The sequence below is a fragment of the Linderina pennispora genome (assembly GCF_002104995.1).
Source record: "Linderina pennispora strain ATCC 12442 chromosome Unknown DL89scaffold_15, whole genome shotgun sequence".
Classification (NCBI taxonomy): Eukaryota; Fungi; Kickxellomycota; class Kickxellomycetes; order Kickxellales; family Kickxellaceae; genus Linderina; species Linderina pennispora.
In genome coordinates, this window is record NW_024468263.1 from 377,574 (window position 1) to 402,440 (window position 24,867).

Consider the following 24,867-nt stretch of genomic DNA (forward strand, 5'->3'; position numbering starts at 1 on the left):
CCGACAACCCTCGCTGCTCCATCTCCTCATTAAAACCACTAAACTCTAGATACCGGGTGACAGCGAGGGTGCAAGTGGGGGCGCTTAGGCTACTTCCATGTCGAAGCAGACAGCGATATGTGATCAAGAAAAGCAGCTCGGCTCATCGAGAAAACGAGGGTGGCACTTGATGAGCTGGCACGCTCAGTTTCGTTTTTGCACTCTCTTCGCTTCGAGCTTTCTCTTCCTGCCTCATAAAATACACTTCTTGCCAACCACTTCAATGGACGCATTTGTCGCGCATCTAGTACATAATGGCGAGCAGACGAGCGGCACGGACCAGCAGCTGCTGGCAGGAGCTATAAGTCTAGAAACGGCACAGCAGCTAGCCAAGACCCTGTCGTCGCGGTTGGATTCGGGCAAAGAGAAAATTCGTGCGCATTTGCACCAAAATTACGACACATACCTGAAGACAGTCACTGAAGCTAGTGAGACGCAAGCAAAGGTCTCTGAGCTGCTCTGCGGCATCGATGAGCTGGAACTAAGCTTTGGCGACGAGGAAACTGGAATCCGTACGCGCCTGCTCGGGGCCATCGACAAGCAGACACGGGCTGAGCAGCAGCTCAACGAGAACCAGACAGTGCTGGAGTGCCTGCGCGCATTGGCAAGCATCAATGGGCATGTACACATACTGGACTCGCTGATAAAAAGCAACGACTATCTGGAGGCAGCCCGGGTAATTAAGGAGATTGGACATATGCTGGACGAGACAGAGGCCATAGAAGGGACAAGGATCAAGAATGCGCTGTTGGAGAGGGTGGAGCTAGCGCAGCTTAATGTCAGAGAAAATGCGTTTAAGGCTGCACGCAAACTGTTGGAGATCAGCGTCGACAAAGAAAGTGCTGCGATTCGGGTCTCTGGAATCGACGGACGGGAACCCGGAGACCTAGTGAAGGGTTTGTTTGGTGCTTTGGAGATATTAGATGCAGCTAGCGAGCTGCGTGAAGCTATCGGAGAACACTTTATCAAGTCATTTGTGCGGCCAGTTCTTTCGGTGCAGTCGGCATCGGTAGCAGACAGCAGCCACAGCGAGCTGCCAGAAGCAGCCTTTGTCGCTGACCTCGATGACACAGGCAAAAAGAGTTCGACAGCAGCGGAGCTCTGTGGTGTAGTGACCGGAGCGATATCTTTCATCAACAAGGCATTCGGGGTCGACAGTAACCTGGCACTGTGGGACAACCAGTGCGGCATCGATATCTGCAGCCTTGTGATTGAGCGGTGCTTCCTCAATACCATTCCTACCAAGCGGTGTGACTTGGCACAGTTCAGCACTGTCACCGACTCGTTGGTAGGATCTGAGAAGCAGCTTGCTGAGCTGAGACTGCTGGGTGACGAAAGCCGCCCGATATCTTTGGCAGTGGGCCGGCTTGATGAGATATATGCAACTCGGCGCTGCGGCGCGGCGCTAGAGCTGGCACGGACTCTGGCAGAGAGTTCCAAATTCGCCATCCACGAGCTGAGCCAGCACGAGATTTGGTCTGCAGACTTTGTCCAGGCGCTAGTCGATGATTCTGACTGCGAAGTTGCACCGCGGCTTGCTGATGCGGCAGGCAAGATTGGCTCTGGGCATGTGTTCCCAAAGTGCACAATCTCTCAGACCATGAGCCAGCTGGTTGCAGAGGCCTACAGGCTTGTGAACGAGGCAGCCCAGACCCGGCCAATGGCTGACGCAGCTGTAGTGCAGTACTGTTTGGCAGCCTGCAACCTATTCGATCTGTATCGCCTGCTCTACCCTGTCCTTCATCGGGCTGAGCTATCGAAGATCCCCTCATTGGCGTGGCAGTTTTTCAGCGACTGCATGTACGCGTCGCACCACGCGCGGATCCTACAGCGCTTTACAAAAGAGCTGTTCGGTGATAGTGTCGGTGATGTGCTGCCGCTGTGGCAGACTACGTCCACCCTGTACTTTGACGTCGGCAACGCGCAGATTTCGGCGCTAGTGCAGCGTGAGACAAAGGAGATCCGGTCGATGGTGGATGCCAACAAAGACGGGTTCTTGAATGCCTCGGATGAGCTGCAGAAAGGAAAACTCGAGAGAATGGCTAAGCAGGTCAGGCTAGTCGTCACACAGCTTGCCAAGGGCATGCGGCCGCCAGTGACCACGCCTCACATATTCTACAGCACACTTGGCCGTTTTGTTGATGCTGCTTTTGGCGAGATTATCGACAACATTGTCGATATTCGTGATATCGGAGTCGACGACTCGCAGGTGCTCAGCGACCATTGCCGCACAATCTATGCTCTGACAGGCCTGTTCCAGCTTGATTCCACGGTCCTGAGCCAGTATGCCGACATTGCTAAATCCGAGGCGCCAGCAGAGCATGACGAGCTGCTTGATTCTGACGATGAGGCGGACGATCCGGTGGACGGCAGCTCGAGCAGCGCCAAGATTGCGCTAGAGCACTGCATGCTGGGCAACAAACTGCTGCAGCTAGCAGATATTCTGCTTATCTCGCGCGCTGACATTCTCGCGCGGCGGCGAGCCGGGCTGCTGGCGCAGTTCGCCGTTGACGACCTGGTGAATCTGATCCGCGCCCTGTTTTCGGAAACGCCCGAGCGCGCCCAGGATATCGAGGCCATCAGGAACATGTAGAAGGTATCGATAGAGATTGAATTACGTACGAAACAAATCGAGGCATAAGCAAGCTAGTGTGTGGTTGAGATAAAGTATGTTTACTTGTTCTCGTGGCGATAGAGCGCCTCCTGGGTGACCTGGATCTCGTCAATCTCGGGCGCCAGGTCGCTGAGCAGCGAGGCTGCGGCCTTGTGGTACTCCAGCTGCGCGTTCACCAGTTCCGACAGGTAGCGCAGGGGCTCAGGCGACCCGACCACCGCCCGCATCAGGTTCATGGCTTCCTCAACGATGGTCACGAAGCGGTCCTCGGCGGATTCGACATCTCTGCGAGCCTACTCAAGTGCACACGTGGTTGATATGAGTACGCAGCTCAAGCATGGCGGGAAACGGCACAATACACCAGGACATGCTACTTACCGCATCAGCCCGGCTAGGCACGGAGTTCTTGAACGTCGATTTTGCAGCGTCCAGAGTCAGGCGGGCAGCCTGCACCTCCTTGCGCGCGTTCTACATAAAATGATGAGGAAAAACATAAGCATATGACGAAGCCTACAGCAGCACGAGACCTCATCACTGGACCACAAACTCACCTGCGCCAAGGCAATGCTCGACTCGATAGTGGCCATCATAGGCGCAACAAACTTGTCCTGGATCGTCTTGTCCTGGGCCAGCTTCCCGTCGCCAACCTTCTCTTCAATCGAGCCGAACTTGAACAGCGCTGCGCCCAGAGGCTCCTCCAGACCAACCTTCTCCGACACCTCCAGGGCCGTGCGCGCCATCGCATGCTGGTGCGTGTTGGGCGTCTGGTCCTCCTTCTTTGCCGCCGCCGCCGCTACGCTCTCAGCGTCATTCTTGGCGCCAATCTTCACAGTCAGGTTCGCCAGCTGGTTCTGCAGAGTCTGCACGTCGTAGTGCGTGGGCGCGGCAGTGTAGGATTTGGCCAGCTTTACGAGCGACTGCGTCGCATGGCGCACAGCCTCGTAGCGCTGCTCCAGCTGGACATAGTCGTTGGGCAGGCTGGTGACCTCGGCGTTGTTGGCCAGCTTCTCAGTCGCAAGCTACAGAGGGGTGTTTAGCCACAGGCGTGAGGACCGTTGCTGGGCCTGGGGGTCTACCGGAACTTACCTGCTTGTACTGCGTGAAGCTCTTGCCAACCTTGTCGGCGAACGGCGTCCAGTTGGTGCTGACCGACTGCGTGAACTTGTTGAACGACTCCATTGTGCTGGAAATTGATTTGAAGTAATTGCTGAGGAAAAGAGTGGAGAATGGCCAAGATTGCTCGCAAGCTTTGACAATAAGCTGAAGAATTATGCAGTCGACATCACTGCCTCACTTCTGTGCAACGTGGAATGGTGCCATAACCACCGACTGGCATTGAAAAACGCCTGCGGCTCGCAGTCGAGGGACCGGCTTTTGTGAGCCGGCTCTCCATATACCGCTTATTTTTATTCCCAAGAATGGACTCACAGAACGAACAGCGCCGCGAGTTCCTGTACAGCAACCTGAGCAAGCAGCTGGCCCGACTCAACACAAACTTTGAGGCGCTGAACAAGAACATCTCGACCATGCGCAACCAGGCAGAGCTGACGCAGCGGCTGACCGTTTCTCAGGCGGCGATGTTCATGGGCGCCAAAGATGTATTTATCCAGGCACCTGCGAGCAGCTCCCCCGAGAACCAGTGAGCTTAGCCACTCATATATGTATCTGTTAATATATCCCTTCCATTCTTGAACCGCCCACTGCAGTTGGGCATTAGGGCTCTGCTGCTGTGGATCGCAGAAACGGAATGGCCAGTAGCAGGAGCCCCAAGGGGACCTACTGGGTGTTGGCCATGGCCCCAGATTTGGCCATGGAGCCGTAAGCGCTACTGCGCCAAAGAGTGTCTGGGGGATTAAGGTTATTTGAATCAACTAATTGTCCACTGGCGCGCCACGGCTGGAACCAGGCAAGGGCAGTGACTCGATGCCATTGGCTGCAATTGTTTACGCAAAACAGCCAGCATTGATCTCTTCCATGGCTACCCAAGGGCTGATCAATGGCCTTTGGGCACTCGAGCCAAGCGGTTCCGTAAACAAGGCATCGGAGGTGGCTCATGTCTGTCTCGTAGCCTGGACTTTTCCTCCCTCCCTTCCTCTCCCTCTCTGTGCTCTCTATCCTTTTATCCCCACTCCCAGCTACTCTCAATTCAGCAGAAAAATATTTCCTTTGGGTCTTTTCAATTTACATGCTCGATTTGCCTCTTTCCAGCTAGTCTCTCTTGTCTCTTCCTTATTGTTTCTTGTTTACTTCTAGCCTAGACTTCCCGACATACTGGCGTGTGGGGTGCACGTTTGAAATTTGCTTAAATCACATTATTATTATCTTCACACACATACATCGCATCGTTCGCACCAATGTTCCAAAACAAGGTATGTCTATTTCCAAGCTAATAGTTTGGATTCTACGCGGAAATCGGCCCACGGAAACTAGCAAATTTGCGTAATTGCGTGCAACACTAACCATTGACCTAACAATACCCACTATCATAGAGCTCGACGATGTCGCTGCGTTCGCGCATCCCGACCCGCCGGGCAGCAGCTGGCGCCGGCAACGAGAACAGACTTGCTGGCGGCATGTCTGCGGCGCACGCTACAGGTAAGCACACCGAGGCGACCAAGGCGAGCTTGCGGCCCCGTGCGGCGTCAACAATCGGCGCTGCATCGGGAAAGAGCCTGCATGCAGCTCAGGCCAAACCTCTCAACGGAAAACCGACGGCGAGTGGCGCGCTCGTTCGCTCGCGTAGCGCTCTTGGAGAAGTTAGCAGCAGTGCAAAGGTATGTGTTTACTTTTTTCCTTGCCCACCGTGCCTGCTACTACGCGCATCATAACAGCAGTACCTTTTCGTGTACATGTGGGAGGGCCATTTTATCGTAAACAGATGGTCTATGCCTGCGGCTGATTTCTTAATATTTTTCTGATGCTGTATATTCCTTGGTAGGCCCTTGATAACACCACGACAAAGATTGTGAAGCCTGGAGAAATTGCTGCCCGCCTGCATACCCTGCGCACATCTACCCGGCTGGCTCGTCCCCGGACAGTCTAGCCTGCCCAAGCCGCCACTGGGCAACGGTCCGCGTGTGCGGCAGGGTGGTGGCCCCATGCGGCCCTCGACTGCTGCCCCGCGGCCCTCGTCGATTGTGGGGGCGCGCCCAATAAGCAAGCCTGTCGGAACATCCAACTCGCGGCGGCTGCGCACCACCAGCTCATCGTCACTTGATGACGGACTGCCCAGCAAGCGGGTCAAGACTGATGAGGCTACACGGAACCTGGTGCCATCGGCGAGTTCTCTCTTGGGCAAGCATGGTCGCAGTGGAGTGCGCACTACCGGTCATCATGTTGCAGCAGCGACCAAGTTGATCGAGCGGGCACATTCAGAGACATATGAGGAAATTGAGGAGCTCGAGCTGGAGCCGGAGCGCGCGCGCAAAATCGGTAACTACGGTCAGCAGTACCACCGCCGCACGTACTCGTCGGATGCAGAGATGGAGTCGGTGGCTACGACTGTTAACAGCAGCTCAGCGAGCCACTCGGATGTGGAGACGTCCAGCGTCCAGAGCGCTGCGACCAAGACAGCCTCGCCGGCAGGTCGATGCCTAGCCTGACGGATCTCAAGTTTGTCGATGAAGACGCTATCGACTATGCGCTGGTGCACACGGGTGAGCTGAACGAGCAGCCGATAACAATGGAGGAGATCAATGGGTTTGAGGCTGATGTCGATCCGCATGACACCTCGCTGATTCCCGAGTACGGCGACGACATCTTCGGATATATGCGCGAGCTCGAGGTCAAGCTGATGCCCGACCCCAACTACATGGACCGCCAGCACGCGCTGTCGTGGTCGATGCGCTCGATTCTCATCGACTGGCTGGTGCAGGTGCACGAGCGCTTCAATCTGCTGCCCGAGTCCCTCTGTCTGAGCATCAACCTCATCGACCGCTTCCTGTCTACCAAGGAGGTGACGGTCAACCGCCTGCAGCTGGTTGGCGCCGTGAGCCTTTTGCTGGCTGCCAAGTATGAGGAGACGCGGGTGCCGAGCATCTCCGACATTATATTTATGGTCGAGAATACCTACTCGGCAGATGAGATTAAGAAGGCCGAGCGCTACCTTCTGCGCACCCTCAACTTTGACCTCGGATGGCCTGGTCCTCTGTCGTACCTGCGGCGCATCTCCAAGGCTAACGACTACGACGCGGCTACGCGCACTCTGGCCAAGTACCTGGTCGAGGTTACACTGATTGACGAGCGGTTCATCGGGGTCCCGTCTTCAAAGGTTGCCGCTGTTGCGCACTACCTGTCCATGCGCTTCCTGGGCCAAACGGACTGGTCGCGGGCGCACGTCTTTTTACGCGGGCTACTTCGAGTCCGAGCTGCTGCCGCTGGCGCAGATCCTGGTCGACCTTCCTAATGCACCCGCGGCGACACAGGTCGATTTATGAAAAGTACAGCGAGCGGCGGTATATGCACGCGTCGTCGTTCGTGTACCAGTGGTTCACACTGCACGAGCCCGACACGCTGCTCGTGCCACTGAGGACTGACCTCAAGCCTTCGAAGCCCCAGCCTGGGGACAAGAAGTCCAAGTGAGGTCATGCGCCCGGACACGCCGCAGCCCTAAAAAGGCAGCGACAGCCTCGCTTTGTAACTATTCTTTTCTTTCTTTTGCTTCAAAATTCCATTCACTTTTAAATCTCCCTCCGCAAATACTCGTATTGGCAGCAACACAAAAAACCGAAAATACAACTGCCTTCATTAGAGACAGCGATGTGTATATCATAACACGCTTGTTGTGTAGTCAGCTGCTTCAGCTGATCAGTCCTTTATCGGGTAGGTTCAATTTCCACTCTCATAGCTGGGTTGATGTATAAAAGAACCAATTTAAGCACTCTTCACATAAAAGCTTTAGTTATCACAATACTGGGCATATCTACTAGTGGTGGTGGCTTGTAATCGTGATGGCCATGATGTCCGTGGCCATGAGTGCGAGTAGGGGTAGGAGTGGGAGTGGGCTCAACAGACTCGACCGAATCCATCGACCATCCATCAACATTCTGGGAAATAGTACAGGTGGCCATTACGTGCAGCAACATCATCGATGCCAGCCCTATAAATGATATTGTTAAACAAAGGCGAAGGCAGCGCAGTGACCAAGGCATCAACAAGCGGCTTGTTATATGTCTCCGTAATCGCTGTCCCATGGATAACCGAGGTAACCCTTTTGTAAATAGAGGGAGCACCCGCTTGGAGAAGAGGCATGTCTTCGTTTACAATACTAGTCACCGCCGGCCAGTGCTCAGAGATTTCTGAATACGCCTCAGGGGCATCAATGATAGGCGTAGGGAGCCACACAAAGCTTGATTGCGCACTGCTTTTCATCGGGAGTGCCAGTAGGCGTGTTCTGTGGGAAGTTGTGGTTGGAGACTGTGACGCCTGAGACGCCGGCACGGGTCAGGACATTGTTCATCATGGCGTCGGGCATGGACATAGGCAATCGCCATGACAAAGGTAGGCTCGTACGTCTGAGTGATCGCTGGGCCACGGAAGATGCGATGTCAGGCGGGCATAGATTGATGGCTGGCCAGCTTGGAGGATTGGCATGTCGCCATTGATAACACTGGTGTAGCCGTTCCAGTGAGACGAGACTGAATTCAATGCGTCTAGCTCAGCAGCCAGCGAGCGTAGCCAGGGCAGCGACGATGGAGGCAGAGACGAATTTCATGGCTGTTCTTATGGTGCGTTGAGAGGTAACTCTAGTGAAGCAGACAAAGTAGGATTATTCTTGGTGTCTTGAGTTGTGGATAGTAGAATAAACCAGCCGTGTATGGCTGAGTATCCTGGCTATTTATATGCACACCCACAGTGTGGCACTGTCTTTCACTGGCATGTGTATTAACGGAGAATGAGCTTCAACAATCGGATTTGTTCCTTTTTCACACGTTGCCTGGCCATTTTTTTTGGATTATCACACGTTCCGTGCTGAATGTTCGAACTCGGAGTCCCGCAGCACTGGCTGGCTATGTCCTTGAGGAAACTGAAAGCTGATCTCCAATCACTCATGCACAACAGGAAATCAAGACAGGTACTGGCACTACACCTGGCCACATTTCATTCTCATCTCTTTTAGCAAAGTTTTGGCATACATAACTGCCACACCAATCAGCACGAATTTCACTCGCGGGATTCAGCAAACATCTAGTAGTTGGATTATCGGCAGAGATGCAGTATGTCTGGCATTCTGCAGCGTCTGTCTTGGCGCAGATTCGAGATATAATCCTGAATAATGCTTGTTTCTGGCCAGAAGGGCATGCTAAGTTTCAACCGACACCATATCAAACCCTGGTTAGTTGGAAGCAGACCGTTGCTGCAGCCCAGGTAGAAAGGCAGTGTGTTGGGCAGGACAGCAGTAGAGTTATACATGTTTCCAAAGACCTTCAAATGGCTTGCTAGTGGTAGCAAGCGGTATGCAGTTCTTGGTTCACACACACCAGCGATGGCTATTGCTCATGGTCATGCTGCCAAGCTTGCAGGATTTTCAATCAAGTGTGGCAATGAGGAAATCAATGCATGAATTGACAGCCACATAGCTCGTGATAAGTGCCCGAATAATTTGTGAAGAGCAACATCTTGGCGTATGCGCATATCGTATCATTGCCAAGAAACCAGCATATCTCTGGGCGTGAAGCCACTTCGCTGGTTTCCAGAAAAGCGAGTGAATTTATTCCACAACTCGCTCTGCTTTGGCGTAAAATCAACAGCTGTCTCTAGAACGCTACATTATCACGCACCTTTTCCATGGCTTGTTCTTGACAACTAGTTCTTGGCAATGATGATCACGGATATCCGAAATGGGGGACACGGCATATATACAGGCCAAGAAATGCAAATGTGGCGATGAATTAACAAGGATTATTACAAAGGGGTAGGCATGGGAAAGGCACGTGGTCCTTGTCGGGTTCGAAACCACAGCTGCCTTCAGTAAAGCGACAGGTGCGCCTAATTGCGAGTGGCTACATTGACTGTGTTTTGTGTGTTGTATTCGAGTCAGACACGGAAATACGGACTGGTCATTAACTAATGGATTCGGCGTTAAAGGTCGTTAAATAATGTCCACTTTGCCACGCAAAACTCACTCACTGCATGATTGCGGTCGGTGTGGCAGTCGGTGTAGCAGCCGGCGTGGCAGTCGGTGCAGAGCTAGTGGGACCAGGCGTAGGGGTCGGCACAGATGCAGGTGCAGACGAGGGTGCCATTGTAGGCGAGCCTCCAACAAAGCTGTGGTTGCTGACGGTGACGCCAGTGATTTGCGCACGCATCAGCATATTGTTAATCAGTGGGTCGGGCATCGCGTTGGCCATCTGCACAACCACAGTCTCCGCGTACGTCGGCGGAATCGTGGTTGCATGGAAAATCTGCGTCAGACTGCTGTAGATGGTTGGCCTTGGGGCGTTGCTGAGCCAGGGCATGGCGTTGTTGACTACGCTTGCAAAGTCGTTCCAGTGGGCAGAGATAGAGTTCAGCGCATCCTGTTGCGCAGTGGCGGTGAGGGCGAGTGTGGTGAGGGCGAAGGCAGATGTGAACTTCATGATTTCTAATAGGTCGTTATGCAAAGAGGAAGATGCTGATCGAGAGGAATGGATGAGAGAAAGGAGAGTTGGCGGACGCTGGAGCTGAGCGCGTTGGAGCGAACCCCCCTGCTTATAGCGGCATTTTTGTGTGTTCTGATCTTCGCTCTCGCCGTTTAAAGGGAAGCAAAAATGGGCTACAGTGGAGACCGCTATAGGATGCTGGCGGTTTATTGACGGTCCCGACTCCGCTCTTTAATCCATAAATAGCGGCTATAAATAATCTTGCACGAATCCTCGTGCATGAAGTGACGTCTGCAAAGAGATTTTTTATAGTCGTCGCCAGAAAGCCAAACAAACAATCCTGCACCTGGACTCCCAGCAGAGCGCCTTGGCAGAGAAAAGAATGCTCACCTCAGCACCCCTTTTGCGACGAGCGGTATAGGTAAACTACAGACGGAACTGTATTGGCAGGTGGCCACATGCACGCCTCTGTGCTCCATACCATAAAAAGCCAGGGAAGCGGCAGCAGCTATGCCAGATCACAGGCTTGATTGCAGGCAGTTGGGCTCAGTGCTGCCGGATTATAGCAGCCAATAGGTGCACACCAGCACACTGCCACGTGATGTGGTATTGGACCATCACATCTAGCACAGGTGCGCTAGCGTCAACTGCCGCCTACCACTTCTTCCTTTCTGGCTATTGCATTTCTTGCTCAGCTACTCTTGTACTTTTTCTCTTTCATTTACCAAATGGGCAGGCTTGTGGCATTGTCTTTCGCCGTTCTAGCGGTGCATGGTGTCGGCGGCATGGGCGGCCCGTCGTCGTTCAACCCGGGGTTTCTCATGGAAGACCTGCTGTCATACCCGCAGTACGAAATAAACTTTTTGGAAGACCTGTTGCCTGCGTCACAGCTGCAAAACGCCATCGATAGGACGCGGCAAAATAACGAACGGTTGAAGGGCCCCCATGCAAACGATGTCGCTGACAAGGCGCCTGACACGGACATAATCTACGAGCCGATCGTGCTGAAGGCAACCAAGAAATGGAAGTTCCTGTGTCGGGTCCCACAGGTGGATTCAGAGAAGGTGCGGATGGAGGAGCGGGAGCGCGAGGATACAGCTGTGCCTACAGGCGTTGATGCGCGGGAAGTTGAGCGACAATCGATTGAACGCGGATTGCAGCTGCTGGAGCCAATGAAGCCTGGGTGTCTGACATACGTCGAGGGTTGGTGGACATTCGAGTACTGCCATGATCGGTCGGTCAGCCAGTTCCATCGGATCGAGCAGGCGGAGCCAGACGAGTACGAGTTGATCAAGTATCGGCTGGGCGATCCGAGCCAGCGCAAGCCATTGGGGCTGCCTGAGGTGCCAAATGGGCAGACACTGGACGGCGAGACCGAGGATACGCGGACAACGCAAGTGAAAGCGAGTGGGGCGGAAACAGTTCTTGACGCAGACATGGGGCGGAGGCAGTGTTTGCGAGATTACGAGACGGCCCAGGGAAATTGAGGTGCAGTTCCACTGCGATCCGAACATGCCTGAGCGCATTTCGCACATTAAGGAGACATCGACGTGCCAGTACTTCATGGTGGTGACGACGCCGCGGCTGTGCGAGGATGCGAGCTTTTTTGACCCGGCAGGCATCGACAGTATATAACATCACTTGCCAGCAGGTCGTAGGCGACAAGGAGTACCACGAGATCATTGCTCAGAAGGCATCGCTGCCTGAGGCGGTCGAGGAGCAGCAGCACCCGGTAGAACAGGCACCCAAGGACCCGGAACACGGCTCAAAGGAGAGTGCAGGGGAGAAGGAGGAGAGTGGTCCCGCCACAGCTGACGCCAAAGCCACGGCCAAGCCAAAGAAAATGCGGAAGAAGACTGCGAAGAAAGCAGCAGCGGAGCCAGAACTCATCACGATCGACCTGTCTGACCCCGAACAAGTGCAGCTGATGAGGGAGCGCGATGAGGAAGTCCGCCAAATCCTGGCGCAGCTGCTTGGGGACGAGACTCTGCAGAAGCTTCTGCCCAAGACATTTGAAGAATCATCCAACCGAAAGCAGCTGACACAGGATCTGGAGAAGGACGCGGACGCAGACGAGGGCGGAATTCCACAACAGAAGCGGGCGCCTGAGGCTGTGCGCAGGCACGACGAATTGTAGGGCAATCCTTGTCAACTGTGGTCAGATTTTCTAATGCGAATATTCGTGGTTTCCAAATTTGGCCGGTGTCACTTTCCGCGTTGCTGGAGTGCTGATTTCCTGTTGAAAAATATTGCAATAATTGCCCAAACGAAGCGATTTGTGTGCCCCAGCCGCGGCTCTGGGGCAGGCTTAAAAGACGGTGTAGCTTGAACTCTTCTCGAAAGCCGAGAAACCCGTCTAACCCTCGCTTCATTTATATTTTTCTTCTAGATATCTTTTTCTACACAGGAAACTATGCGTAAGCTATTTTTACTCCTTGCCCTTATCTGCCTTCTTCTGACCACTGCTCAAGCCAAGGGCGGAGGTGGTGGTGGAAAGGGCGGTGGCGGAGGTGGTGGTGGAAAGGGTGGTGGCGGCGGTGGTAGCAAGGGCGGTGGTAGCAGTAGTGGTAGCAAGGGCAGTGGTGGTAGCTCTAGCAGCAGTAAAGGCATCGCCGGTGGCGGTGGCTCCTCCGGCAAGGGCTCTGGCGCATATGGTGACAAACCACCCAGCTACGCGTCTCTCTACCCAAATGCTCCGCCCGGCTACAGTGCCGGCGGACGTGGAATCGGTGCTGGCGACGCATCCCGGCCGTATACTCCTCCGCCATCGTATGCAGCCTCAGCCAACTATGCTTCAGTGAACCGCGGTCAGACAGTCCAGCCACAGTCCATCAAGGGTGGCGCGCCGTCAGTGTACTATGCGGCGGCGTCCAGGAGCTCGTATCCGGGAGCATGGGGATACGGCTATTATCCTATCTATCCCTACCCGTGGTGGGCATACGGTGCCGGTGGGTTTATTGGCGCATCGTATGTGAGCCACTCTTACAACCACGGTGTGCACAACTACAAGAGCGAGTTCCGCAACATGACCGTGGTCAATGCCACAAACACGCCTTTGGTTGGCGACCAGGACATCTTCAACAACGGCCACAACATTACGTTCGTGGACTTCAACAACGGCACCATCAGCATTGCTCCTTGCGGCAATTCCTCGAGCACATCACTCGATGTTTCTTCCTCGGACTGCGACGTGATCCTGCTGGACCTACGGAATGGAACGGTACTGCGCGGCAATGCAAAGACCAGCGTGGAGAAGGACATTACGTTCTTTACGCTGAACCTCGGCAGCAAAAGCACTGTGCTGCGGACGCAGACGATTTCGAGCACGCAAAAGAAGAGCCGCGGCGGTGTCATTGCCGGCATCGTCATTGGATCCATTGCGGGATTTGCGCTTATCGTCGGCCTCGTGTGGTGGGCTGTCAGGCGGAACAAGAAGAAGAAGGCTGCTGCGGCTGTTGCTGCCAACCTGGGCACTGTTCAATATTAATATTTCTCTATTCCATTTATTATTTGCGATTCTGTTAATGTATTCCCAACTATCTATCTCAGAACGAAATCACCAGGTGGTCGCCCCTGTCCTCAATCCTGACGTTTGCAAAGTCCTGGATCACATACTTCGCACCGGCGTCCTTCAGTGCCTGCTCAGGCGTCGACGTCAGCACTCCCACGACTGTAGCGCCTGCGGCATGCCCGGCCTTGGTGCCATTAACGGCGTCCTCAAACACCAATGCCTCGCTCGGCTCAATGCCCAGTACCCTGGCGCCCATCTGGTAGCATTGCGGATTGGGCTTTCCCCTGGCGACGTTCTTTGCAGAGACCATCTCGGCAGGCACAGGCAAGTCCACCTGTCCCAATCGGCACAGCGCCAGGTCCTCGGTGGCAGCGGTCACAATGGTCCATTTCTTCGGGTCCAGAGATGCTAGCAGCTGAGGAACCCCCGGCACAGCGAAAACACCGTCGGCGTCGTGCATGATCTCCGATTCAAAGAGCCTGGCGCCCTCGGGGTTGTGGAACTCTGCAGGGAACCAGGTCTTGAGAACATCTAGAGTAGGGAAGCCATGAATGCGGCTCAAAAGCTCGTCGGCGTTGATGTTGTATTGGACGGCCTTGCGGCGCCAAAAGCGCTCGACGCAGTCAATGGTGTTGACCAGCGTGCCATCCATGTCGAACAGGATGCCCTTTGCGATGATTTCGACCATGATGAGCTATAGTTAAGTGTGTATTGCTTGACGTAAAGAAGAGAGAAAGGTGGGCTCGAGGATCGTGGCCCAGCCGCATCTGAATTATATCGCGAGTGTTTCCGGAGTGGGGACAAAAACAGCAACCAGGAGCTGCTGTGCTACGCGGCATTCAGCTGAGAGAAGATCGCCTGAGCTCGTGCTGAAATTTGTCAGCATACGTGGCACTTTCATTCCCTGAGAACAATGGACAAATGCGTTGTGTGATCTGTGATGTCTACTTTCGTAAAATCATCGACGATGTGCTGGGCGCCGGCCTCCGCCAGCCTCTCTCGTGTCGTCGATGTTGTCAGCGCAATCACCGTGGCACCCGCTGCAAGCGCTGCCTTGACGCCATTGACAGCATCCTCAAACACCACAACGTCCTTTCCCTCCAGCCCCAGCGCTTTGGAACCGGCCAGGTACCCCTCGGGGTGGGGCTTCCCCTTGGTTACATCATCAGCAGCTATCAGAAGCTTGGGTTCTGGCAGACCGACCTGCCCCAGGCGCGCCAGTGCCCACATGCGCGAGGCTGCAGTCACCACAGCCCACCGCTCCGGCGATACAGCAGTGACAGCAGGGTGGACACCTGGCACTGGATAGACGCCCTCGGTAATGTTGACGAACTCGTTCTCAAAGTTGTCAGCAAACTGTTTGCTATGGCACTCGGGCGGGAAGAATGTGCGCAGCGTGTCGAGGCATGTGCGCCCATGCATATGCTTGATCAGCTCATCACCGTCTACGCCGTACTTGGCCGCCTTCTGCTTCCATGCGTTCTCGACGCACTCAGTAGTGTCGACGAGCGTGCCGTCCATGTCGTAGAGAATACCCTTGGCTGTTAGAAGTGTTGGCATATTGGCGAGTCAGTATACGGAAGGTGAGGGTCAGTAGGACTGATATGCTGGTTGAGGAGCTGCGCAGATAGTGAGTCAAAATGCGTTCTCTTTAAGCATTTCCCAGAGACGCATCCCCTCGCCCTGTGTCTGAGCCAATGCAACCACAATGTGGAGTAGAAGCACCAAATAGGAATCGAGCAACTGCGGTTGCGTGTGCGGATTCGGTAGGGCCGAAGCCCGAAAAATTGGCCAGGATTACCCCGCATCCTAAAAATACAATCGAATGGTTTTTTTACTCCTTATTCGTAGAAAGATGAATTTAACCTGGTGATAAACAGCCGATGCCTACGCCATCTCTCTACATCAGCGAGCAGCTAGCCAATAGCGCCACAACCAGTGCCAGCACAGACGCTGCAGGTGCCGCCACGCCTGACGTCTTTGTGTCCTTTGTGTGTGTAGAGTGCGAGCGCGACTCGGTGTCTGACTTGCTCGTTGTGGTTTCGTGTGTGGCTCTGGGGGTCTTGGAATTGACGGTTGCTTCAGGACCAGACACGGTGGTGTGTGGCGCAGATACCTCGTTGCTGAAGCGGATCGGCGTCAGAGATCCGACAGTCGGGGCCTGTGCGTGGCTGGTGGCCAGAAGTGCGAGCAGAGGGATGTACTTGAACGAGTGCATGATTTTCAGATGCAAATCGAAAGTGCCCAATGGATGACAGAACGAAACTCTGCGAAATGCGGTGCTGCTGGGCTGCTTTTGGCAGTGTGCTTTTATATGTGCTTGTCCAGCGTACAAGCTAGCCCCCATGGCCACATATTTTTTTTATCAAAGCAACGATGCATTTCTGCATGAGGCAAAAATGACCTCACCACAAAAATAGGCATTGTTCCCTATACGTAACTGCTGCGAAATTGCGTGCAAATGCCTGGCTCTACTTGTTTCCTGGCAAGATGCATCCTGGCCAAGAAACAGCACTGCGCATGACATCATAGACACATTACACCCGAACTGGACATGTAATCGAGAGAACAACGGTACTTTGTGTATTCTGAAGATAGATAACTTGACTAGAGTGCCTGCACTAGTGCGCCAGGCCTGGATAATCGTCGTGGTCGTTTGCTGTCAGCTGGAAGTAGAGGACACTGTTCTCGCAGTCACGACTTTCGCCATTGGCGCCGCAAAACTTTGTTCCGCCCGATGGCTGATACCATACCTCCTGGCTGTGATGCTTGTAGTCGATAGTGGTAAGAAGAAGGCGGGGAACCAAGTCGCGGTGGTACACAACGCGATAGATCGGGAACTCCTTGTTTTGGATCCAGCTCGCAAATGCGCCGTTACCAGTCCGCGGCTGGCCGTATGTGTACAGCTGCACGCGATTAGTCAGAGTTGGGAACATAGTCACAAAATCGGCAGCATTGATGGCAGCCAGCGAGCCACCGAGCGAATGACCGGTAAACACGATGTTGTATGCTGGGTACTTGTCTGCCAGAGTCAGAATTGCGTTATTTACGGCAGATGCGGTCGCTTGGTAGGCCTTTATGAACCCTGTATGCACCTCGGAGCCGGACACATTCGATGGCCATCTAGACCTGGCGAAATTGAGATTCGTCATCCAGTCAAAGAATGAGTGGCTGCCGCGGTACCCAACAACGATCTCCTTGTTGTTGTCGTTATATGCGACGTACCCTATGCTGGCTTTGACCACATTCTCCCAGCGGTAATAAATAATTGTGCCGGCGGTTGCTGCTGTCTGGCAAGCTATCGCACATGTCCACAAGTTGCTGTTCACATTATAGGCGGCAGCAGCATAGTTTGCATACTTGACAAGGTTAGCTGAAGAGGTGGTAGACAGAACCTGGGCTCGCAACAATGCGCCGTTCTTGCTTGCAGTACCTTTCGTGGCATTGTACTTTGCTGCCATTTGGTGGAACAATGCGTCCAGCTGAGGGACCATGGTCGAATTAACTAGCCGATTGCTGTCGATGGTAGCACCAGGCTCTTCCTCAGCAGGAAGTGCAGAGGTATATGCAGCAAAAATGCTGAGAGCAAAATGGATGGCTGGTTTGAGCAGCATTATTTAAGAGCGGCTTCTATCGGCAATAAATGAGTAAAATAGGCAAAGTTCAAATGATTTAAAGCAGGTAGGAAGCGAAAGGTGTGGGGCTGGCTGGTGCACGCTATTTATTATGAATTAACGATAGTATATTCTACGTGTTCTGGCCCTTTCAACAGGATAATGACCTGAAGCTCGTGGTTTTTCAGTTTGCTAAAGCCGCGCGCTGCCCTTTTTTTTTTTTTTTTTAATATTTCGCTTCTGTGCGGTATCTGAGTGCACCAGCGAAACTAGGGCAACAAACGGTGACTGTAGTGGTCACTGGGCTCTGCTGGATGCCTCCATTGGTTCAGCGCAAGAGCTGCTCTCATTGTCGGTCGACTTGATGATTTCCATGGAATCATCATGATGGCCATCATCGGCCACGCAACAGCATGATGTGACACATGTTGTTGGACACTAGTCGATGGACTACACAGTTAGTCCTAAATCGGCAAGTCACTGTGAGGAAAATCCTGACTAGACAGCCCACCAACTATGTGACGTTGAGTTTCTCTCTAAAAGAAGTTTTCTTTTTCTTTCTTCTTTATCGGTTTAGCCGCTTAGTATTTTCTCATTTCTTATTTATAAAACTTTGCGTATAACGCCTCAGTTTACATTACATGTGCATATATTTTATTCAGCTATTTATATATTCAAAACGAGTGGCTTCTACAACGCATCCTTGCTGATGAGCTTGTGCTTAATTAGCAGCGACAGCGGGACGGCAGCGCAAGCGAATATGACACCGGCAATGAACGTCGAGTGCATCGCCTGCACATTAGCATGGATAACTGCATCGCGCACGGTCGCTGAAATCTCTGGCAGCCTGATGACCTGGATATTGTCAGCCGACATCAGGATGTACTTGCTATAGATGACATGCTGCAGTGCGACGGTTGCCAGCTTGGCAATCAGAACGGCTTCGTTGATAATGCTATACAGGGCAATGCCAATTGCCGCGCCAAAGAACTGGAATAAAAACAGCGATGACGTAGCAGCTGCCATGTCGGCCGTATCCATAGCCGACTGGATGCAGGTGACATGGGTGGGCATGGTGAAGCCGGCACCAATGCCCAGGATGATCAGGAACCCGATCTGCGCACCATTGGAAATACTCTCCTTGTATTCCAGCATTAGCCCATTGCCGACCGTCAGCAATACAGCAGAGACGGCAATCTGGAACTTGTACTCTCCGGTAAAGCTCGTGCTGACTCCGGACGCAATAGAGGTGGCCATGGCGGCCAGCATAAACGCAATGAGGTGCGATCCAGCAGTTGCGGGCGACTCGTTTTTAACGATTTCTGACCACTTGGCGACATAAAATACCGGGCAGTAAACGGCAATACCAATGAACGGCTGCATAGCAACAATAATACGTGCATTAGTAGACCGAAGCAGGCCGGCGGGGAAGATCGGGTCCTTGGCGAATTTTGCCTCATAATAGCCAAAGGCACCGAAGAGGACCGCAGCAAGGATCAAAAGCGCAATGACCACGCCCGAGGACCACGCGTAGAGGTCGCCGCCGTAGTTCAGTGCCAGGACCAAAGCCGTCACACAGCCGGCCATCAGAACCATGCCGACATAATCCACATGCCACAGATTCGCTGACCTAGCCGGCGTCGCTGCCCCCATTGCCAGGTAGGCAAGAGCCAGGGCGAATACAAGAATAAAAGCATTCATGTAGAACAACCAGCGCCAATTGTGGCGTAAAAGGTTCCCAGCAACCGCAGGGCCAGCGCCTATTCCCAGCGCCCACGCAGCCCCGAGCACACCGAGAAGTCGCGTGCGCTGCCGCGGCCTGGCAAGGTCAGAGGCAATAATGACAGTGAGGGTGAATAGTCCGCCGCCACCGATCCCCGCCACCGCGCGACCTGCCAGCATGGTGTTCATTTTGCCAGCAGCTCCGCAGATGATCGAGCCAACAAGGAACAGCGTGCTGAATCCGGCCAGCGGCCAGCGGCGCCCGAATACGTCCGAGAGCTTTCCGACCGACGGAATGATTGCCGTGAATGCCACCAGGTAGGTCGTGGTGATCCAAGAGTCAAGACTTTGGTTGTGGAGCTTGTAGCCGAGCTTGGCTGTGATTGAGGTGACTGATGTCAGCGACAGACTGCTGAGGAACATCAGCATTGCCAGTGCGCTGAGAACCGCAAGCTTCCGCGGCACAGTCTGCTGGGCGCTGTGGGGAGGCGGATCCAGGGATTTCGCTATGGGTCTGACATCGCTTGAGGAGCTTGCAGAGGTGTCCATGCTTATATATATATGTAGTATTGCCAGCAGAGATAGGGGAGGGGAGAGACGTTTGACTGCTATTTCTTAGGGTCCGTAGATGGAAGGGGCGGAGGACCCAGCACTATATACGCGTCTACCTGGCTTTATTTCCCATGGCTTGACACCGTTTCCCTTCCGAATGGCACACCTGCAACTGTCCAAAACGGCAAATGCATGGCTGTGGCGACGACCATTGTCATTACCTCACTCACTGCCCAGGAGGTTGCGCGCTTTTTTTTGCTCCGAACCTGGACCCGCCCTGGCCAGGATTAGATCGCGTGGTGATCACGATCACTGGAGGAGGAGAAAAATAAAACTCGACAAAAGCCGACAGTTTCACTTCTTCGCTCTTGGACTTTTAGCGCCAGCTCTTCCACCCACTTTGCCATTTATTCAAGCATACATTACAAATAGAATGAGCTCGAGCTTGCCCAGCATCGACGCAGTGCTGGCCCGGACAGAGATCGGATCGACAGAGGACCTGACACGGGCACTGCGCGGGACCTTGCCTCTGCAGCACCGGCTAGCTTTAGCGTGGGCGATATTCGATGATAGCAGCAAAGCTTTGCAGCGGGTCAGCTCGGTGCTTGTACGGCGCAACGAGCTGCTGGCAGACTGGCTTTTTTCAACAATGCTTCGGGAGCTGAAGGCAAAGGGCAAGGACCAGTACAGAATATGTGGAGATGTGGCCGCGATCCGGCTTTTGCTTGGCGTGCTGGAGCGCATCAACAAGACGATGCCCGGAGACATGAAACTGGAAACGCGCACGGTCTTGCCGGGCCCTCTGATGCCCCTGTTTGCTGCGTCATTGGCGGGACAGCTGGGGAAGGAGCAGGAGGCGCAGGTGGAGGCAGTTGCGGATCTGTGGCAGTATATCGTCGGATCGACTATGGACGGCGCAGAGGCACTGGCAGCACAGCCCGATCAGCTCGCGCAGCTGCTGAAATCTCTGACAGAGCACTGCCTAAATACAGAGAGCGAGAAGCTGCGGGGAGAGCTTTTGCGGCTCATGGAATCTGCAGCCGGAGTTCTGCGGAGCGTGTGCGAAACGACAACGAATGCGCGCAAAATGTTCTCAATGTTCGACCAGGGCCTGCTGGTGCCGCTATTGCAGCTAGTGGGCGGACTGGGAGAGTCATCGGCCAAACAGTGTTTGCTGGACCTGCTCCAGGTGTCGCTGTTTCACGCCGACTGCATGGGGGAGTTTGCGACAGCGCTGCAGGAGCACGCGGAAAAAGGAGCCATGGGCAGTCGCAGCTATGTCAAGCAGTTCTTCGACCTGGTGGCCTCCCCTGAGTGCATGGATGCGCTGCCCGATCTCTTTACGCGCTACCTCCGTGCGTCGGCGCTGGTGTGCCCGGAGACCCGCAGCATGGCCAATACGACACTGGGACTGGCAGCAGTATCAGCGAGCCCATTGAGCATGACGCAGGAAGCGGCCAGCAGCGCATGCATACAGATGTTCACATACGTTTACCATGTGTGTTTGCCGAGGCGATCGGAGGTGCGTGGCATGGGGGCGACTAACCGGCTGATCAACGCCTATTACAGCGACCGGTGCTTTGGTACAGCCAACAACGCCAGCATAGTCAGCCGCGACGTGTTCCGCAAACAGATCGAGATGCTTGAGGCATGGCTGGCTGAGGTGGTGACGCCGATTCTCGCCCGCCCGCCCAGCGACCCGGAGATGACACGGCTGGCCCTGGACGCCATCGACATTGCACTAGACGCGGCCCCAGATTCTGTGCAGGAGCATAGCAGCCAGATCGTGGCGGCGTTTGCGCGTGTGCCGCCGGCTATCGAGGATGCAGCGAATAATGTTCTGGACCACATGGTGACGACATTCACCAAGGCGCGGCAGCTGGATGTGCTGGTCCAGCGAATTGCCGGTACTGAGTTCCACGAGAGTTCCGACTGCCACAATATGCTAGTCTCGGAGCCGTTCATCAAGTCGTTGAATCTGGCAGTATCCCGGTCGATGCCGTTTGCGCAGGCACACGAGTGCCTGGCGGTGCTAGTGGACGCGGTTTCGCAGGCAGCCAAGACAAAGGAGAGCGCAAAGAGCACGAAGCGGCGACGCACCAGCAAGGGTGCTACAGAATCCAGCAGCCCAAACATCTACCAGACACAGGTGGTATGTGTTGTAGCTGCCAACTTCCTGCTTGCCAGTGTGTCATCGGTCAATACCGAGCACCAGCGCGGGTTGTTGCGCGAAGCGCTGGCCAAGCATTACGCAGCTGTCTCAGAGTCCCTGGCAGGTCGTGGTGAGTTGGTGTGCGAATATTTGGTTATGCACTATGCGTTTATGGAAGCAGCTTCGCGGATCGACGGCATGGAGAGGTGGATGGAGGTCAGCATGGATCCAGGCCATGTGTCCGCCATGCTGCCCAGCGACATGACAGGCGCCCGTGTCCGTGCCCTGGCGATGCTGGTTGTTCTGCAGGCGGCTGCCCACTGGTCGGTGTTCATGTCGTCGCTGAGCGCCGGGATTGTGCCGGGCGATGTTGCTGCCCAGATTGATACTGAAGAGGGGTCCAAGGCCGTGTCCAGCATGATTGCAAGAATCTTCGCTAGCGCCGAGTTTGGCACTGGCAACGCAGGCCAGTGGGACCGGCAGCCGCACACGATCACCGAGGCGAACAGCGGCACCGTGCAGTGGTACCTGCTGGTGGACTGGCTGGAGCTGGTCTGCCAGCTCGCCGACCAGGCAGTCATTCAGCGCATTACATCGCGGATCATCGCCGAGATTGCGTTGCCAGCCGAAACCAATTGCTCAAAGGCGCTGCTCAGTTCGGCAGCGTTTTTCGAAGCGCACGAGATCCGCAGCTGCTTTGTGCCTGCGTTGGCCGAGTTCGTAGCCGAGCAGTTCCCCAAGCAGCCAAGTGAGCTGAAGTCGCTGCTGGTGACTCTTGCCGGAAATATCGGAACCAAGTCTAAATGCGCACAGACCGCCAGCGACATTATATCGGCCGCCAGCAACTCCCGTGCCAAGAGGAGTGAGGAGTCGGCAGAGGTGTGGGTCGAGCTTGTTCGCTCCCTGCTGCGCTTCCCAGACGCCTACTGGTTTGCCGATAAAACTCCGGCCTTGTTTGCAGTGCTGCTGGCCATTGACCAGGGTGTGGCGTGCGAAGCTGCCACGGTGGAACTGCGGGTCCTGTGCAGGGCGCTGCTCGAGCGACTCATTCGGACGTCGTCAGGCCTGGTGCCGCTTCTCACGCAGCATGCAGCTGGCTTGGTGAGCCTGTGGGTGGCAGAGGAGCAAACGTCTGAGGAACTGCTGGTCGCGTCGCGTCGCTTGCTGTTTGTTGCCATGGGGTCTCTGGCCCAGGCTGCGTTTGGCCAGGCGAATCTGGCCGCCAACAAGGCCTGTGTGAGTATCGCCAAGACTCTGCTTGGTGAATCGGGCTCTCTGGCTGCCGAGGGCGTGCGTGCCATTGCAGCCTGCGCAAAGCAATATGCGAAGAAGCTACAGAAATGTGAAGTCGCCGAGAAGTGGGCCCATGTTTCAGCCAAGTGCATCAAGAAGCAGTCCAAGGCTGTTCTCAAGGGTCTCGCTGGCATCGACAAGGCCGACGATACTGAGATGACAGCTGCGCTCGGCCGGCTTGCGGCGGCGCAGATAATCAGCGAGTCGGCAACCGGCGAGGCTGCAGACCGGGCTGCACTTGTCGCGGCAACGCTCGATTCGCTGAGCCGCCTATCGGCAGCCACTGCCAGCGAATTTGCGCTAGCGCTAGTCTTCTATGCTTGCCATACGTCAGCTGTGCCCAACGCCGACACACTCCGCCTGCTTGCATCCATGACCCACCGGCTCGCCCACACCAAAGACCATCCCCTGTCGCTGATGCAGCAGTCGTTCATTGCGCTAATCTCTGAGGCCGATGGTTTGCTTGCAATCTCGCTGTCTGATGCCGTAGCGCAGTATGCTGTTGAGCCGCTGCTCCGACAGATCAGCTCTGCGGCATTCGAGCAGTCCCTTGTCGCCTTTTTGAAGATTGCACAGCAGCCGAATAGCGGCGCTGCGGTGCGCAAGGTCCTGGTGGCCTTTATCCGCACGGCCTACAGGCAGTCTGGAAACGAGTCGGTCGAGAAGCGCAAGGCGGTGCAGCGCCGGCTCGGCAGCATTCTGTCAATCATCAGCAGTGGCGTTGGCTCGGATGCCGCGTCGGTCATTGCGTCGTTGAGTGTGGTCAGCGAGCTTGTGCTGGAGCCGTTCATGCGCTTCACCATGTTTGACATCAGCGAGTGCCTGGCGTTTGTTTCCTCGGTCGTGTCTGTGCCACTGGTGATGGCCAATACGCAGGCCGAGGACCTGTTCCGGCTGGTGTGCCGGGTGCTGGGCGGAATCATCCGCCACCACACGAACCAGGTCCTGGACGGAATCTCGCTGCTGGTGAACATCCTGCGGTCGCTCCTGCATGCGTTCGTCGCCCCTGTATTGCCGCGGTCGCAGCAGCCGATTGGCGTTGACTCTGCCCTGACGCCGTGGATCATCGCCTATGCGCCATTCCCCGCCGAAAGCGCCGATTCATATGCCCGCCTGATCTCCGAGCTAGTCCGCGCCCGCCGGTTCTCCAGCGACAGTGGGTCGCAGGCCAAGGAGCTTGTGAAGCTAACCCGTGGCACCAACACCTCTGGTGTGATCTCGACTTTGTCGTCCTTTGCGCCCTACATCCTGGCCGAATACTGCGTGATCCAGGGCGGCGACAGCATGTCGTCCATGTCCCGCGGGTCCGATGATTCCGCTCTGCATTCGTTCCAGGGCCTGTGCTGGCAGCCGCTGCCTGTGCTTGGCATAGGCAGCCATGAGAAGAGCCGCGGAATCATCGCTAATCCGGCGGTTAGGGAGATGCTGGTGCCGGCGTGGCATGCATTATTGGATGTCATGCGGGTTGCTGATAGAGAGTCACTGCTGAGTGTTCTGGCGGGTACGTCTAGGGATGCCAAGCATTCAGGAGGCGCCGGGTGGTCGTCGATCTTTGGACCCGATCGGTATGGTGGGGCGAATGAAGTGCTGAAGGCATTGTACCAGAGCTATTTGGCATTCTACAAGTACACGGGCGAGGTCTAGAAGCATTTTCCCAGTGCGCTATTATGATATACATGAGCACGCTGGCTGAGCGTACATTTTGGTCAGTACAAACGTGCTTGAGGCTACCGCTTGGGCATAAGTGATTGGAATATATTCATTTTGAACTATGCTACATAGACTAGTGA

General features: G+C 54.8%; 12 protein-coding genes across 12 annotated transcripts; 7 read left to right on the forward strand and 5 right to left on the reverse strand.

Annotated features, from left to right (window-relative positions):
* Nucleotides 1-262: 262 nt before the first annotated feature.
* Nucleotides 263-2,632, forward strand: DL89DRAFT_295449 (uncharacterized protein; the record flags this gene model as incomplete). The annotated part of the gene is made up of 1 exon (XM_040890638.1): nt 263-2,632. The coding sequence occupies one exon, from the start codon at nt 263-265 to the stop codon at nt 2,630-2,632; it is 2,370 nt and encodes a 789-aa protein (XP_040740585.1).
* On the reverse strand, nt 2,629-3,837 carry DL89DRAFT_238228 (uncharacterized protein). The gene is made up of 5 exons (XM_040884986.1): nt 3,740-3,837; nt 3,484-3,672; nt 3,205-3,426; nt 3,032-3,121; nt 2,629-2,946 (listed from the first exon to the last, which is right to left on the reverse strand). Exons 1-5 carry the CDS (start codon nt 3,830-3,832, stop codon nt 2,713-2,715), a joined length of 828 nt encoding a protein of 275 aa, XP_040740586.1. The 5' UTR covers nt 3,833-3,837; the 3' UTR covers nt 2,629-2,712.
* DL89DRAFT_270137 (uncharacterized protein) lies at nt 3,802-4,346 on the forward strand. The gene has a single exon (XM_040888574.1). The coding sequence runs from the start codon at nt 4,072-4,074 to the stop codon at nt 4,294-4,296; it is 225 nt and encodes a 74-aa protein (XP_040740587.1). The 5' UTR covers nt 3,802-4,071; the 3' UTR covers nt 4,297-4,346.
* Nucleotides 4,347-4,744: 398 nt separating this feature from the next.
* Nucleotides 4,745-7,341, forward strand: DL89DRAFT_270138 (uncharacterized protein). The gene is made up of 7 exons (XM_040888575.1): nt 4,745-5,022; nt 5,143-5,427; nt 5,592-5,690; nt 5,740-6,238; nt 6,280-6,989; nt 7,015-7,044; nt 7,094-7,341. The coding sequence occupies exons 2-7, from the start codon at nt 5,152-5,154 to the stop codon at nt 7,232-7,234; spliced, it is 1,755 nt and encodes a 584-aa protein (XP_040740588.1). The 5' UTR covers nt 4,745-5,022; nt 5,143-5,151; the 3' UTR covers nt 7,235-7,341.
* On the reverse strand, nt 7,316-8,423 carry DL89DRAFT_270139 (uncharacterized protein). The gene is made up of 4 exons (XM_040888576.1): nt 8,343-8,423; nt 8,187-8,308; nt 7,736-8,015; nt 7,316-7,698 (listed from the first exon to the last, which is right to left on the reverse strand). The coding sequence occupies exons 1-4, from the start codon at nt 8,364-8,366 to the stop codon at nt 7,537-7,539; spliced, it is 588 nt and encodes a 195-aa protein (XP_040740589.1). The 5' UTR covers nt 8,367-8,423; the 3' UTR covers nt 7,316-7,536.
* A 1,183-nt stretch (nt 8,424-9,606) lies between these two features.
* On the forward strand, nt 9,607-10,291 carry DL89DRAFT_65488 (uncharacterized protein). The gene has a single exon (XM_040891950.1). It carries the CDS (start codon nt 9,751-9,753, stop codon nt 10,237-10,239), a length of 489 nt encoding a protein of 162 aa, XP_040740590.1. The 5' UTR covers nt 9,607-9,750; the 3' UTR covers nt 10,240-10,291.
* A 615-nt stretch (nt 10,292-10,906) lies between these two features.
* On the forward strand, nt 10,907-12,370 carry DL89DRAFT_286302 (uncharacterized protein; the record flags this gene model as incomplete). The annotated part of the gene is made up of 3 exons (XM_040889860.1): nt 10,907-11,630; nt 11,668-11,860; nt 11,892-12,370. Exons 1-3 carry the CDS (start codon nt 10,962-10,964, stop codon nt 12,368-12,370), a joined length of 1,341 nt encoding a protein of 446 aa, XP_040740591.1. The 5' UTR covers nt 10,907-10,961.
* A 276-nt stretch (nt 12,371-12,646) lies between these two features.
* Nucleotides 12,647-13,720, forward strand: DL89DRAFT_260227 (uncharacterized protein; the record flags this gene model as incomplete). The annotated part of the gene is made up of 1 exon (XM_040885762.1): nt 12,647-13,720. The coding sequence occupies one exon, from the start codon at nt 12,647-12,649 to the stop codon at nt 13,718-13,720; it is 1,074 nt and encodes a 357-aa protein (XP_040740592.1).
* Nucleotides 13,721-14,537: 817 nt separating this feature from the next.
* On the reverse strand, nt 14,538-15,382 carry DL89DRAFT_65499 (HAD-superfamily hydrolase subfamily IA). Its single transcript, XM_040891951.1, has one exon. The coding sequence runs from the start codon at nt 15,302-15,304 to the stop codon at nt 14,642-14,644; it is 663 nt and encodes a 220-aa protein (XP_040740593.1). The 5' UTR covers nt 15,305-15,382; the 3' UTR covers nt 14,538-14,641.
* A 1,034-nt stretch (nt 15,383-16,416) lies between these two features.
* Nucleotides 16,417-16,971, reverse strand: DL89DRAFT_214495 (alpha/beta-hydrolase; the record flags this gene model as incomplete). Its single annotated transcript, XM_040884271.1, has 1 exon — nt 16,417-16,971. A coding segment is annotated over one exon (555 nt), but the record flags the coding sequence as incomplete, so codon positions are not given.
* Nucleotides 16,972-17,935: 964 nt separating this feature from the next.
* Nucleotides 17,936-19,715, reverse strand: DL89DRAFT_65504 (MFS general substrate transporter). The gene has a single exon (XM_040891952.1). It carries the CDS (start codon nt 19,627-19,629, stop codon nt 18,049-18,051), a length of 1,581 nt encoding a protein of 526 aa, XP_040740595.1. The 5' UTR covers nt 19,630-19,715; the 3' UTR covers nt 17,936-18,048.
* Nucleotides 19,716-20,017: 302 nt separating this feature from the next.
* DL89DRAFT_286307 (uncharacterized protein) lies at nt 20,018-24,844 on the forward strand. The gene has a single exon (XM_040889861.1). It carries the CDS (start codon nt 20,066-20,068, stop codon nt 24,719-24,721), a length of 4,656 nt encoding a protein of 1,551 aa, XP_040740596.1. The 5' UTR covers nt 20,018-20,065; the 3' UTR covers nt 24,722-24,844.
* The last annotated feature ends 23 nt before the right edge of the window (nt 24,845-24,867 follow it).

Bases quoted from the DNA above. Each gene is read 5' to 3' on its own strand.
- DL89DRAFT_238228 (XM_040884986.1), bottom strand. From the start codon at position 3,832: ATGGAGTCGTTCAACAAGTTCACGCAGTCGGTCAGCACCAACTGGACG. The intron at 3,427-3,483 runs GTGAAGATTGGC...GCGGCAAAGAAG, and splicing joins ACCAGCTGGCGAACCTGACT to GAGGACCAGACGCCCAACAC. The intron at 2,947-3,031 runs GTAAGTAGCATG...GCACTTGAGTAG, and splicing joins TGCCTAGCCGGGCTGATGCG to GCTCGCAGAGATGTCGAATC.
- DL89DRAFT_270137 (XM_040888574.1), top strand. From the start codon at position 4,072: ATGGACTCACAGAACGAACAGCGCCGCGAGTTCCTGTACAGCAACCTG.
- DL89DRAFT_270138 (XM_040888575.1), top strand. From the start codon at position 5,152: ATGTCGCTGCGTTCGCGCATCCCGACCCGCCGGGCAGCAGCTGGCGCC. The intron at 5,428-5,591 runs GTATGTGTTTAC...ATTCCTTGGTAG, and splicing joins AAGTTAGCAGCAGTGCAAAG to GCCCTTGATAACACCACGAC. The intron at 7,045-7,093 runs GTCGACCTTCCT...ATTTATGAAAAG, and splicing joins TGCCGCTGGCGCAGATCCTG to TACAGCGAGCGGCGGTATAT.
- DL89DRAFT_270139 (XM_040888576.1), bottom strand. From the start codon at position 8,366: ATGAAATTCGTCTCTGCCTCCATC. The intron at 8,309-8,342 runs GTCGCTGCCCTG...CTGGCTGCTGAG, and splicing joins AATTCGTCTCTGCCTCCATC to CTAGACGCATTGAATTCAGT. The intron at 8,016-8,186 runs GTGGCCCAGCGA...CCCGATGAAAAG, and splicing joins CGCCTGACATCGCATCTTCC to CAGTGCGCAATCAAGCTTTG.
- DL89DRAFT_65488 (XM_040891950.1), top strand. From the start codon at position 9,751: ATGTCCACTTTGCCACGCAAAACTCACTCACTGCATGATTGCGGTCGG.
- DL89DRAFT_65499 (XM_040891951.1), bottom strand. From the start codon at position 15,304: ATGCCAACACTTCTAACAGCCAAGGGTATTCTCTACGACATGGACGGC.
- DL89DRAFT_65504 (XM_040891952.1), bottom strand. From the start codon at position 19,629: ATGGACACCTCTGCAAGCTCCTCAAGCGATGTCAGACCCATAGCGAAA.
- DL89DRAFT_286307 (XM_040889861.1), top strand. From the start codon at position 20,066: ATGAGCTCGAGCTTGCCCAGCATCGACGCAGTGCTGGCCCGGACAGAG.